Here is a 15,123-nt window from a genome sequence, read left to right on the forward strand (position 1 = left end):
TTACACGGTGACATTTTTTAACCATGCCATTTTTTTTTGTTGGTAAAAGGTGTAGAGAGACAAGGATAGAAGAAAAAATTGCACGATAAGCCACCGCACAGGGTTACATGCCATTTTCTTTGCATTTCTCTTTTTGCTTCTTCCAAAATTTTTATGATTTTGACATTTCATATCGTTTCTTTATTGTAATTTTTGATGCGTTTCTTTTATTGTGATTTGATGTTTTTAGTGATTGAATTGTTTAGTGAATTATATGAAAATTAATTGGAAGTATTAAAAAAGTAAAAAAAGAAAGTTAAAATAAAAGTTAATAATGCAATATTTAACACCTCAATAACTTTTTCCATCATTTCTTCTTTAGATTCACACATTTAATTTTAAATCACTTCTTTATAAATATCTGTTACAAACAATTAGCTCTATACGAAATACTGAATAAAATAAAATGTCAGAAAAAATGCCAAGCACTATTATCGTAAAATGCCACCGTGTAAAGGCGCGAAGATTTACGCAGAAATTTTAAAAGAGAATTGATAAAAATGCCAGCTAAAAATTGCACCGTGTAAAGACAGTGTATGTGTGTATTTTTGTTGGTTGGTATTTTTCATTACGGATTTTTCGTTTTGTGTTCCTCCTCCAACGAGACATGGCGAGAACTCTTTCTTTCTTCTTTCGTGCCATCGAATCTTATCAATAATTTCTCATTTTTTGATATATTACAAAGGTATTTTTAATTAAATTTGAACGAAATTAACGAAACTTGTATTAACCCAAGCAGCTTTATGCTGCTCTGGAAGCACCAAAAACATTTTTGCGGTCATCAAAAAGAATAATTAAACGGATCGTGCGAGTGTCTGTGATTGAAGAAAATTCAGCGTTGCGTCATCATTCTCGGTGGAATTAATGTTACTTGTCGGTTGTAGAATTAAAGGATAATCGCCTAGCCAGTAGCACAGCACCAAAAGAAACACATATCTTTGGCCAAATGGAATGTGGACTTCTTCATCCACTGTCACATTGTCCCTCAATTTTGGTATAACAACAATCGCAACTGCGTCATTTCATTGAAGATTCTGAAGAGACAAGAACAAAACAATATGTCTGTGCAACAATTTTGTTTACGTTGGAACAACCATCAACCAAACTTTATATCGGTCTGCTCATCACTACTACACAATGGCACACTGGTTGATGTGACATTAGCCGCTGAGGGAAGGCAATTGCAGGCACACAAAATCGTGCTCTCAGCGTGCAGTTCATATTTTCAGGTAAGTGTGTAATTCTATTCTGCCAATGTATTGAAAGTTATCACCATAAAAATCCTATTTTTCATAGACACTTGAGTACAGTTCCTTGGATCGAATGTGTGCATAGTGTAGGTTCTACCATCTAGTAGAAGCAAATCCTACTCCATATGGCACCTTTGCTTATTTGCAGATTGTTTGGAATCATTTACCATAGTTAAATATCGTTGTCTTGATCAAGTTTAGTTAATTTTATCCCGATTAAATGGTACTTTTCATTCGGAAATATAAATTTTTATATAGGGCTCATATTTGATCCTACAGTAGAATTTCTGTTGAACCAACGTCTCAGTATGTATCAGTTGATAACTGCTTCAAATACTTATCCTGACCATATGTAGGTGCTAGGTGGATCGAAAGTTATAGAAATAGTTTCCTTTTCAATTAATTGTATTCTGCCGTATGGGGTAAGTGGACCCATAGTCAGCACTTTTCATTTATTTTTTTTTATATTAATATTTTAGGAATAGTGTTGCCTTTAAGTTATTTCAAAATAAGTCAGGGTTTATACAGTTTTTGTTGTTGTAATATTACTAAAAATACGGCGGGAATATTATGTATTCGGCGAGAGCCACCAATCCTAGGCAGTTTCCTCGGCTTTAGTCTTATTAAAAAAAAAACTCCTAGGACAAATATTTTGTGAACACAAGTTCTTTAGAGAGAAACCTAAAAACAAAGGGTTTCTTAGGTAAACATAGTAATTTCATTAATAAGAAAATTTATTCGTCATGTCGAGTTTTTTTCTTCTTCAATAATATGTACGAATTACAAGTAATTTCAATAAAACGCAAATCTTCTAGCTCTGCAACTAAAATAGATTTAAAAGATTTTAATTTAAAATAATGTTCTGTCCGCCTAACCGATTTGCACCTTCTCTTAATTGGTTATATTTGGTTTCAGAAATTTTAAGGGTTTACTTTTAAGATATTACACAGGATGAAATAAAAAAACTGCAACAAAGTCAAACGCCATAATATTTACATTTTATTGAATGAAAGCAAAAATGTCGGAAAAAGCATCAAATTTTAGAATAAGTTTGGTCACCTTTGGCACGAATTATGACCTTCAAGCTGCCCGTCATCATCACCGGCATGGCCGGCGCTTGAGTTCTGGTGGTCAAGGAGCACATTTTCAGTTGACCTTTGGCAGTTTATTTGTTTACAAACTGCTGGACAACGAATGTTTTCTCATCGGAGAAAACCAAATTCGGCAGTTTACCACTTTCCGCCAAGCGGAGCAACTCTTTAACTCTTTTGAGTCTATTTTCTTTATGCTGCCGTGTAAGTTCTTGTACTTTTTGGAATTTCAATGGCTTTACCCTGAGCTCATTTTTCAATATTTGCACAATGGAATATTGCGATATGTTCAGCTCACGAGTCATTTTCGGCCACTGCGTCGTGAGTTTCGATCAAGTCGCTTCTTTACTTTTCGAACCATTTCTGCTGATGTTGCTGTTTTCTTCCGTCCACTTCCTTGACGTCGGGCTACGGTAACGGGCGATGGTCTCGTACCATTTTTTATATTCACATTTAAATGCTGGAGTGCTCTAACGATAGCCACTTGTGGGTTTCCAGCCAAATATAAAGAAATCACACTATCACGCTTGAATTCCATCACAAATAACTTTTTATACCCTACACCATAAGTTGGTCAGGGTATTATGTCTTTGTCGATTTATGCATGTCCCTCCATCTGTCCATGTATTTTTGTAAACAAAGTACAAATCGCATTTATTAGCCGATCCGGATGAAATTTTGCATAAATTATTTGTTTGGCCCAAGGACGAACCCTATTGAAATTGGAGATAATCGGTCAAAATTTAGATATAGTTCCCATATATATCTTCGTCCGATTTGCATTTTATTGTGCACCAAACGTGTTATAACAGACCGAATAGTATGGAATTTTGCACATACAACCAAATTAGGACTGAAAATAAGTATGCCAAATTTGAACGAAATCGGTTCAGATATAGCTATAGCTCCCATATATATTGTTCATCCGATTAGTTATTTTTGTGCTCCGCAGCCGTAATATGCACTCAGTAACAAACAATATTTGGGGAAATATATCAAATACAGCTCAGAAATACATTTGCTAAATTTTATTGAGATCGGTTCAGATTTACCTTTTATTGTGCACCAAACGTCTAATATTTGTCCAAATGGGATAGAATTTGGCACTTTTTGGGTCTATTTTACTTCTGTTGCGGTGCAAGTTCTTGCACTTTTTGGAATTTCAATGGCTTTACCCCGAGACCATTTTTCAATATTTGCCAAATGGAATATTGCGATTTGTTCAGCTAACGAGCCATTTTTCGGCCACTGCAACGCGAGTTTCGATCAAGTCGCTTCTTTACTTTTCGAACCATTTCTGCTGATGTTGCTGTTTTCTTCCGTCCACTTCCTTGACGTCGGGCTACGCTACCAGTATCACGGTAACGAGACACAAAAGATTTATTCACATTTAAATGCTGGAGTGTTCTAATGATAGTTACCTGCGGTTTCCCAGCCAAATATAAAGAAATCGCACTATCACGCTTGATTTCCATCACGAATAAGTTTTTTTTTCTTGAAAAATCTCACCAAAATGCTTTTGTACGCTTGCAAACATTAAAATGAGCTGTCACTGGAATAATTTTAACAGTTGTCAGAAGAGTGGCTTAGAAATGACAGCAGTCTGAAATTGGTTGCAGTTTTTTCATCTCACCCTGTATGTGGGTTCTGAAATTTGAAGGGTTTATTTTTAAGATATATATGTAATGCAGGCTAAAAAACGAAACTTTGGTACAATCCACTAGAAAAATTATTATTTTCCTAAAAAATCAACTCACACATTCAACCACAGGTTCGAGCCGCATAAATATGTATATTTTATTTAAATATGAACATTTTCTCCATTTGATCCCTCCCCAAAATGTAATAAAATCCATTCTTGGTTGCAAGCTGAATTGTCAGTGGCTTAACATTCATATACATTAAATGTCAACGAAGGATATTTATAAAATGTGTACCAATTGTATTCTTCAGAAACACATTAACGAGAAAGGAGGAAACGAATATTATATACATTCTGCACAATTCAAATTTTCATTAACACAGTTTTACCTTACCTCTGTAAAGTGAAGTTGGGACGTCACTTCCAACTCTTGACAAGTTGAAGGCTCGGACTACTTGTTCAAAAATGGTTTCGGAGTATGGCTTTATCCTAGTGTTTATTTCCTTTTTCGTCTTTGAAAAGCCTTGCTCGCCTTCAAGTGCAATTCCTTATTATATTAACTGTAGACCATGTTGAACACAATTGGTCACATTCGATATAAAGAAAATCATTCCCTGCATCCTTTTAGCTGTTAGAGTTTTTCCGCAAGGAAAGATTGACTGTGATATTAAAAACTCGCATCGAACAGTGTTGGCATGTTTGTTCGGGATACCATAGTATTTTGTTGTTGCAAAATGGTAAGGCTTAACCCCATTATTGTTGTTTTTATAAAAACAACGTTTGATTATTAGTTGAGAACGATAAAGTTTACCAGGAGTTACCGCCTGGCAGGAAATATCTAGATAATTCTTTAAAGTGGATGCGATTCGAAATATCGGAAGGCACAATCTACCGAGTGACCTGCAGGAATAATGTTACGAAATAGCAAAATGCAATTAAAACTTGAAACACACTTGAAAAAAAATATTCTTTGTATGCTACATGGAGTCTTATCAAGTGTAATGGAATTAGAGTTCTTGTGTGAATGTTTCCTTTTTTTATGTTATAGATATATTTAGTTATATCATCTGAATACTATTAAAGCTTTTCATAAGATAACGTTTTTTTTTCTTTTATTTTTAGACACTTTTCACTTCAAATCCATGCCAACATCCAATTGTTATTTTAAAGGATGTTCAGTACGATGACTTGAAGACAATGGTCGATTTTATGTACTATGGCGAGGTAAATGTATCGCAAGAGCAATTGCCGCATATATTAAAAACGGCAGAAATGCTCAAGATCAAAGGACTAGCGGAGATGCCCACCGATCCAGCCAATTTAACAAAATCCGAAAGCAAATCATCGAACGAAGCCCCAGAATTGGTTGGGGGTGGTGGTGGTGGCGGCAACAATGTGATTGGTGGAAGTGGCAGCAGTGGTGGTAATAGCAGTGGAGGTCTTGGCAGTACCAGCGGCACTGGTAGTGTCAGTGACTCCTTATGGGGTAGTACAGAATTTCAACAACACCAACAGCAACAACAACACCAGCAACAACAACAACAGCATCAGCAGCAACAACAACACCAACATCATCAGCAGCTTCAAGCACAAGCACAGCAGCAGCAACAACAGCAGCTGCAACATCACCATCAGCAGCAACAACAACAATTACACACACAGCTTCAAAATAGTCAAACCCAAACCTCACAACAACAACAGCAGCAACAACACCATCAACAATTAAGACGCACACCGTCACCACTAGGCGCGGGCGCCTCACCGGCAACCAGGCGAAAACGTTTACGAAAGTCGTCCAATAATGGTGCGTAGCGCGACAATCCAAAAATTATATACCGCATCCCCGTCCTCACATATATTTAACCCTTGATAAAACTCTTATTTTAGGCTCAGGTGAACGTACCAATTCCGAAGATCATAACACTTCACTGGATGCCGCCACCGCGGGTGGTTTAACGCTGTCACAAATGAGCCAAATGACATTTGGTAGTTCCGCTGCGAATAGCGCTCTTGGTGGTTTAGCAGCACATTCACTGCATACGGCAAAACTGCTTAAGGAGGCATCAAATAATGACTTGGAACATAACCCTCAAGACTCAGATAGTTTAGATGACACCCACGGCCATGTACATATGCAAATTGTAATTATCCGAAACATAACTTGAATAATACATTTGTGATTGACTCCCCTTATATACATATGTATTTTTAGAAACCCGAAGTGGATATCAGTGGCGTTCAACAATCGATGCCATTAGATATATCTGGTGCCACGACTCCATCTGAACACGATGCCCCTAATTCGCAATCTGCACATTCAGGTAAGTGTATTTGCAATACCTATCTAGTATTTGCTTTGTCTGTCTGAAATCACATCATTCTCTACTTTTAGTACTTGTTCACATCTATTATTTTTTGAAGCATGATAACATTCTAGACTTTGAGGGTTCTGATATAATGCACGCCCATTTGAAGCAATACGAATAATTTTTACTTTATGTCCAATGTTGAATGATAGGAAATGAAATTGTTTTATATTAATTTAATTATTTGAGGTTCGGTTTATATAAAAATTGGGTAAAAACAATTATTTCACTTTATGGTGAATTCGACGGCATTTCGACTTATTTATTATACCCTCAGCCATATGGCTATAGAGGGTATATATCATTTAATACGGCCAAAACGTGCCTTATCGAAATAACGGGTTTAGACCCTAGGTCTCTTTGGACCAAATCCGTTTCAGGACATTTTGAGTCGATCTAGCGATGTCCGTCCGTCTGTCTGGCTGGCTGGTTGGTGCGCACGATAACTGTCGAAGAGAGTATCCGATTTGGCCCAAAATTGGTAAATCGTATTATTATTATTAAACTTAGATCGAGTTCGGAGTTGGGTAATATCGATCCACTCCTTCTGGTACCTCCCCCGAACGATCGGACCATTCCTTCTGGTACCTCCCCACAATGGGACAAAATTTTAAATAGAAGTAACTCTCACAAGCTCTGGTGTGAAGATAGTAAATATCGATCCACTAATTCTGGTACCTCCCCCACAACGGGTCAAAATTTTGAATAACCATGAAGCTCATAAAACGCGAAAAGAGCATCCGATTATTAATTAACTCGGTACATCCCAATATTTTTATCAACAAAATATTAGGTATGAAGATGGATATATCGGAACACACATTCTGGTACCTTTCCCACAACTAATCGAAATTTTGAATACTTATGACTTTCGAAATTCTCTTCAAATTCTGGATGTGTAGTAAAGATGATGTATATCGGCCTACCCCTTCTGCTACCTCTCCCACAAAGAATCACATTTTTCAGTATTTATATCTCTCATAACTTAATGTACAATTCGGCGGCTCATTTAAAACTTGATCCATCTGCATATTTTTTAACAAGAGATATGGAATTTATCGGCTCACACCTCGTATCTACCCCGTAGCAGGTGAAATTTATAATTAACAATTATTCCAAAAAAATGGTAATAGACTTTCTTTGTTTCTGATTTTTTTGAAATTTTGTCATCCCAAAATATTATATAGTATAACATGGTACAATAATGAGGTAGAACAGTTTCGTAAAACTATAGAAATACACCCCTGAGGCTAATGCCATGTTTACGTTAGAACTTTTTGTAGGGTTAACCTACTTTGAGAGGATTTATTTGAAGTAAAAGTAATGGATATGACAATTTAAATCCAAATCCAGAGGGTTAACCCTATATAAACGTACTGTAAGCCCACTTGCTGTGAAATTACATTAAACAAGTTGTTTCCATTTATTATATATTTTTCCTCATTTTTAAATTGAGTTAAGTAGCGGCAAAAATGAATGAAATGCCTGGATTTTCTTTCAAAAATATGATCTAAACTGTTCGCTCTTTCAATTCCATGGCAAAACTCGCGAATAGCTTTACAGCCTGTTCCACGATCTCGAAAGAAAATTTGTGCGAACGAAGGCTACTCACTCACTTTCGTATAAGAATGCGTTCCACTAACTTTCGTTCTTTCTTTCGCATAGCCTTACGTGATTCAGTGTTGCTAAATATTTTTTTGGAAAAATTAATCGCGAAATAAGGCAAAAAAGCGCCAAATGTCTAATTTAAACGCGAAAAAGCAGCAGTGGCTCTGTCTCAACTGACATTTCAGTTGTAAACAAACAAATTGTAAATAAACAAACAAAATAAAAACTCTAGTGATTGTGTTCAAACTATTTGTGCTCTTAGAAAATAAAAAAAAGAATATTTCCGTAGCCCTATTTTTTATGGATGATGTGGAGGAGGTTCAAAATGTGCCACGGAGGCATTTAAGAGATGCTTCGAATTTATTTGAAGTACCTAACAACCAGTAAGTATGATTGTATTTTTACATTTTTGAAATAATAAAAAATAATAATAATAATTTTTTCAAGGTTTGTGGCCAATTTTCGTGTGTCGAAGGAAGTTTTCGGGCTCTTTTGGATAAGATGGAAGAGAAGTGGGTGCCCGGTTGCAGAACTACCCAAATCCGCCCCGATTTAAAACTTCTTCTGCTGCTTCCAAAAATTGGCACTCCTCTGGCGAACACAGGATTCTCCTCCATATACTAGTGCCCGCAGCTGTGTAGTTGATGATTTTTTCGTGCTGGAATTGAGAAAATAAAAAAATATATATTTGTTGTTCACATATTAAATTGCATTTTTTATTTTTACTTACATTTTTGTTTCCATTTTCAATCAAGCAATGTTTATGTTAAAACAATTTTCCTTAATTGTTATTATACGATAGCAAAAACACAAGTGACTGATTTTGACATTTGTGTTCGCATGCGTACGAAAGAAAAAAGATAGTGGAACGCAAAATTACACTGAAATGCTTACGTTTTCGTTCGCTTTGATTTTCGTGCAAATTTTCGTTCTGATGGATTTTAGTGGAACGGAAATCAGCTGTTTGTCGTGTAAAAGTTGTGCGAACGTGTTCTTTCGATATCGTGGAACTGGCTGTTAATGTGCATCCCGCAATTTAAGTTTCTTCCAATCATTAATTTTGAAAATATTTTGTTTTTGTTTTTCAAAACAATAAATACATACACAAAATTGGCAGAAGTCGGGCTCACTTAGAAAAAAATTTTAATCAGCTGTTAGCTCTACCCATGGTGGAACTAAGAAGGTAAAGTCATGTAATCATATGTTTACAATTTTTTTTTCAAATTTATACATTTGACAACATTTCATTGTCAAAATCTATATTCATAATTCCATTGTATACACACAAAACCAGAGATGGGAACTGTTTTTTATGCATTAAAATTTGAGAAGGTAAATTACAGAAAATGCAGAGCTGGGAATGCTAATTTGAAATTAGGTTACCTTTATTTTATTGTACCATGGCTCTACTTACCTTTTTATTGTACCATGTAGTATAGTATATTTAAATATTGATCCTTTAGTGTGTTTGAATATCGAAAAACACTTGTTTTATTAAAATATAAAAAGGTCGAAAAAAGAAAACAACGTAAATATGCATATTTTTTCAAATTTAGCTTGGTTACTAATCTGAAATAAATAAGACAGAGGTTATTGTTGTGTCTTCTTAAGAAGTGTTATGCAGAACGTTACAAAATGTCTGGAAATTATTGTTGTTTTTGTTTCGATGTTAATCGATCAAGACGATCGTAGATGTTTTCAAAATCAGACGGCAAAAAGAGTTTTATCGACATAGACTATTTTGGCAACTTTTTCCTGTTGCCCTGATTTTGTTGGAACCCATACCTAAACTACAGATTAAAATATTCACTACACTTGACTAATATACAGGTTGAAATAAAAAAACTGCAATAAAGTCAAACGCCATAATTTTTACATTTTATTGAATGAAAGCAAAAAATGTTGGAAATAGCATCAAATTTTAGAATAAGTTTAGAATTGTTTGAATTGGTCATATGTGGGGCGAATTATGGCCTTCAAACGGCCAATGAACGTCACACGTTGCCCGAATGTTGCTTTGCGGTATTTTGGCCCACTCCCGGCAAAGCGCTTGTTTGAAGTGATCGAAACTTTGTGTATTTTTTAGTGTCTGCGGTTAAAATGTTTGCGTGCCGAAGGTTTTAATACACCCTCCAGAATATATTCGGCATTTATTCTGATGCCATGGTCGATTATCACCATCACCATGGCCGGCGCCTAAGTTCTGGTGTCCAACCGAAGGTGCACATTTTTAGCTGACCTCTTTGACAAGTAAACACGATTACTTTCTTTGTTTACAAACTGCTGGACAACTTTCGCCCAAGCGAAGCAACTCTTTAGCTCTTTTGAGTCTATTTTCTTTCTGTTGCGGTGTAAGTTCTTGCACTTTTTGGAATTTCAATGACTGTACCCCGAACTCATTTTTCAATATTTGCGAATGGAATGTTGCGATATGTTCAGCTCACGAGCCATTTTCAGCCACTGCGACGCGGACTTCGATCAAGTCGATTCTTTACTTTTCGAACCACTTCTGCTGATGCCGTTTTCTTTCGTCCACTTCCTTGACGTCGGACTACGCTACCAGTATCACGGTAACGAACGATTGTACGAGTCACAAAAGATTTATTCACATTTAAATGCTGGAGTGCTTTAACGATAGCTACTTGTGGTTTTCCAGCCAAATATAAAGAAATCACACTATAACGCTTGAATTTCATCACGAATAACTTTTTTTTTGAAAATTCTCACCAAAATAATTTTGTTCGCTTGTAAACAATATAATGAGCTGTCACTGGAATAATTTTAACAGCTGTCGGACGAGAGGCTTAGAAATGACAGCAGTCGGAATTTGGTTGCAGTATTTTTCATCTCACCCTGTATATCTTTTCAATTTCAAATGCATAGTAATTTTTTAAAGCGTTGTACAAATTGAAAACCATTGTTATGATTTCATTATCCTTGTTATTGCATTTTAAAATATTTCACTGTAACTCTGTAGCTATTAAATGTCTCGCCTGTTAAAAACAAGAAATCAACTGCGACACGCTACATTAACATTTTCTCTTTTAAGTTATATTTTTATTATTGTTTAATCATATTTTCCAAAAAACCAAATGTTTTGTATACCAAATTAAAAACGTGAAATCTTATCCCTGCACTATTTAATTAATTTAATTTAGTGTCATTTTTTGTGTATATTATATGAATTGTTTTATTAAACATACATGTTCCAAGTGCAAAAAAAAAAAAAATAAAGAAAGAAAACGTGAATTACAAGTTCGCAACCTCCAAAAGATCTCGAAACCAACAATGTACAAAAGCAATAAACTTGGGAACAGGAGAGAGCTATTCATAGCACAGAGTCCTTAAAATCGTTTTTACTTTAAATATTTCAGTTAGTATTCTTATTTCCTTATTTTTCTTTTTGACTATTTAGTTTACAAGAAATTATATTCCAAATAAATTCTTCAAACTCTCTCTATTTCTTTAATAAAAGTAGAACAAGAAGAACATCTTCGTTCTTCTAATACTTTCCTATTTTTATAGTTAAATAAAAATCAAACAGTTGAGTTTATAATAAATTGGATTGCTAAAGTAGTTTTGCAAGTAAATTTAATTTGTTTACTATTACTAAAATTTTTTGGATGAAATGGCTCTCTATCATTTTTGTTGATGATGAAAAAACAAGTTTCTCACCACCAACTCTCTTCTCTCTCCCCTTCCCAGGTTTACAATGGACGGTTGTTGAACCAAGTTATTCACGCTTTTCGCTGCCATCCTGTCCCACCAATTTAATTGGCAATAGCAACAATCAAAATCCCAATGCCAACAATAACAACAGTTCAAGTAGCGAACAACACCAGCAACGTCAACAACAACAGCAGCAACAGCAAGACGCTGTGAATAGTCAACAACAGCAGCAGCAACAACATTTACAACAACTGCAGCAGTACCAGCAACAACATCAACAAAATTCGGCTTACTCTCCGCAAATAATAACGGTGAGTGGTGGTTACACAAATGCTGCAGTAGCAGCTGCTCAGAACATGTCACCACCCTCGCCCAACGATAGTAATATGGTTCAATCCGTCTATAGTCAGGGACCATCGCCATCTGCCTCGCCGGCAGCCAATAGTTCAGCAACGGGCAGTGGAAGTAATATGGCGGGAAATAATAATGCAAATAATAATGCCAATATAAAACGAAAACGATCAGTTAATCCACAAGGCGATGAGAATTTTATAAGGGCTCTGGAGGCAGTACGATCTGGTGGGATTGGCTTTTGCAAGGCAGCGCGCCTTTACGGTGTCAACAATAGGACACTATGGTTAGAGTATAAAAAACGCGGTTATCCCGTATCAAGGCCTAGCATAAAGTCGCGTGTTGTGAAACAGGAACCGAACCTTTCACCTTCTCCCCCTCCGCCCGATAATGTCCAAGATGATACCAATGAAAATTACGATCATATGGCCGCAGCAGTAGCTGCAGCCCAAACAGCTGCTCTCAACATGCAAATTCCACCAACATCGGATACACCCACACCTTCGTTAATGTGCGCGCCTCACCACACCGGCGCCACAGGTGGACCCACAGCCCACCCCACTATGGGAGTAATGAGTTTTCTAGACACCCGCCACATGGATTTTCCAGCCAGTTTACACTCGATGTCCCGCCAGCGTTACATTGATGCGACTGGAGCCGGAGGTGGTGCCAGCGCGGGTACTATCAATGTCAATCCAGCAGCTGCAATGAATCTACAGAGTATTAATTTTAACTCAATATAGAATTCAATGTCAACGTCTTCGGGACAATCTGCGACTATGGTGGCTACAGCTGAAGCATCATTACCAATTATACCAATGCATTTGCATCATCATACAGTGTCGGCAAGTGTTACAACGGCCGTTCCACCACCCACCCATGCAACACCATCTATATCTGTGTCCACAGCGGTATCATCAGCCACCTGCCTAACGAATACAGCAACGGCTGCAGCAATACTTCAAGCTAATGCCGCAACATGTGATAATCAAATAGCAACACCATCACACAATTTAATAGCACATACACATCCCCATTCAAATCATCCTCCTCCGCCGCCGCCAACCACAATATATGTACAAAATTATGCGACAGCCACACCGATAATAGTACATCCTACAGAAAATGCCACAACAACGTACATGGCTAAACTTACACCTTTACCACCGTCGTAGATTGTCTAAGCGTAGAGTTTATTTTTTAATTTGTTTTATTTTTCTAGAGAAATATATTCGATATTGAGTGCTACGGAATCAATTTAGCCTTGTTTAATGTGGAAAATAGCCAAATCTGAAAATATAGGGGGTGCCTGTATGCTATTTCATCATATTAATATAATCAACATCCAGTATTTTAAAAGTTTTTATGGACATATTTAAAGCGCCTTTTTAGAAAAATATTAATAGTCAGCAAAGTGTTTATTACCAAAGAAGTTGAATCGTGAATGAAAAAATTGTCTATGTTTTATTCTAATAGTACCTTTGAAAAATGATTCCGATGCAAATATGAAGTCAAAACTGAACAATGAAATTCAGTTTTCATGACTTAGCATGGATTTCTACAAGTGATCAGTAGACATATTTCAACTAAAATTTAATTTGGCTAATGGATCTTGATTCAATCAGCAAAAGAAATTTAAAGTTGTAGGGACTTTACATTTTTTCTTTTTTAGAACACTTAACGCAGAGTAAAGAAAATCACATTCCCTTCCTCACATATTGACTGATTTAATCCATTTTTGCAAAGGAAACCATTTGAGAAATTAAAAATAACACCAAAATACACAAAAGAAACATGTTAAACTCGTGATGTAGGCAGACATACCAGCATATGTTTTGTAAACAATTTACATAACGATCTTAAAATGCAAGCAATCCGAAAACAGAATGCATACGCTTGAAAAAAGATAATGGACATGATGTTACTACTTTTTTGTAGTTAAACATTTTGCTGAATTAACCTTACAATCCAAATAAGATTTGAATATAATTTGAAGTTGTCATTATATCAATTTGAATTCATAAACTATATATGAAGGAAGCAATCTGCTGATGACATTATTAACAAATCGAAGCCCATATGATGTTATTTTAACAATTCGTTTCTGTTGATTCGCATATCCAGGTGCGGCGTGTGTGTGTAAATAACAACAATGCAATGATTAAAGATCCTGTACAAATAAAAAAAGGTGTATAGTATTGTTAGAGAAAGGAGAAATCAATAAGTTACTTTCCACATTAAACAAGAAAGGATGCGCACACTATCAGAAATATCTTTCTTTCATAAATATACAGGGACATTTGAAATATAAATTATAAAAAAAAACGAAAATGAACACCTACTTATGCATTTGTTGCAAGAAAATATGAAATAATTTTCCTCTCGAAATTCTATTTATAAATACTTATTTAAAAATGAAGAGTTATAAAAAGATAAATATTTTAAGACATGATTCTTATACTCCTAATAACTTGTGCTGTTTCTTGCATTTTTTTTGTTCGAATTGCCTTTTTTTGTTTTTGTAACAATATAAATATTCCAACAAAATGATTAGAACGGGTGCACAAACATACGTATTTAAAAGATATTCATATTTTATTTATTTGCATTGGTGGAATTCTTAAGCAGATGGGTGTTCGTGCGTTCGACACATATTTTCTGAGTACCACATAGTAATTGTGTATAATTTTAACACCCCCTTTTTAAAAACATATGGCCATTTCAAAAGTTTATAACTCTAAACTTAATAATAAAGAAAAGAATCATGTTTTTTTTTTTTAACTTAATTCACATTCAAACAAATTCTCGTCATCATAAAAGCAAACGTTTAAATTTTAGCACTTTGATTTTAATAGTTTAAAACTAATTCTCTTATGTAAGATCAAATTAAGAAAAATCGTTTTTTAAGTGAAAAAGTAATAAAAAGTTGATGTTTTAAATCACACATTTTATTTGTTTTATGTTGAACTTTTTAAGTTTGAATTTAAATTTTCAAATCAAAATTTATAATTATAACACTCTTTTATCGAAGATTTTGGCGTTAAGAAATACAGTTCTACATTACATTAGTTAGTCTCTGTTTCTGTATGAAGATGTGAAAGAGATTT

General features: G+C 35.2%; 1 protein-coding gene and 1 long non-coding RNA gene across 5 annotated transcripts in view; one reads left to right on the top strand and one right to left on the bottom strand.

Annotated features, from left to right (window-relative positions):
- The window catches only part of LOC101899547 (longitudinals lacking protein, isoforms A/B/D/L), a 31,160-nt gene that overhangs the window by 1,373 nt on the left and 14,664 nt on the right, over positions 1-15,123 (top strand). For 3 of the 4 annotated variants that reach the window (XM_059124511.1, XM_020038095.2, XM_059124512.1), the window contains 4 exons: positions 725-1,268; positions 5,145-5,826; positions 5,910-6,163; positions 6,235-6,343. In XM_059124511.1, coding sequence (XP_058980494.1) covers positions 1,098-1,268; positions 5,145-5,826; positions 5,910-6,163; positions 6,235-6,343 — 1,216 coding nt within the window. In that variant the 5' untranslated portion in view covers positions 725-1,097. Of the gene's footprint in view, positions 1-724; positions 1,269-5,144; positions 5,827-5,909; positions 6,164-6,234; positions 6,344-11,701; positions 14,961-15,123 lie in introns of those variants that run through there. The other variant, XM_020038096.2, reaches the window with a different exon arrangement.
- On the bottom strand, positions 8,338-9,019 carry LOC131803353 (uncharacterized). Its single transcript, XR_009342535.1, has 2 exons — positions 8,727-9,019; positions 8,338-8,654 (listed from the first exon to the last, which is right to left on the bottom strand). It is a non-coding gene; the product is annotated as an uncharacterized LOC131803353 (long non-coding RNA).

This window comes from Musca domestica, unplaced genomic scaffold, assembly GCF_030504385.1.
Source record: "Musca domestica strain aabys unplaced genomic scaffold, Musca_domestica.polishedcontigs.V.1.1 29, whole genome shotgun sequence".
Classification (NCBI taxonomy): domain Eukaryota; kingdom Metazoa; phylum Arthropoda; class Insecta; order Diptera; family Muscidae; genus Musca; species Musca domestica.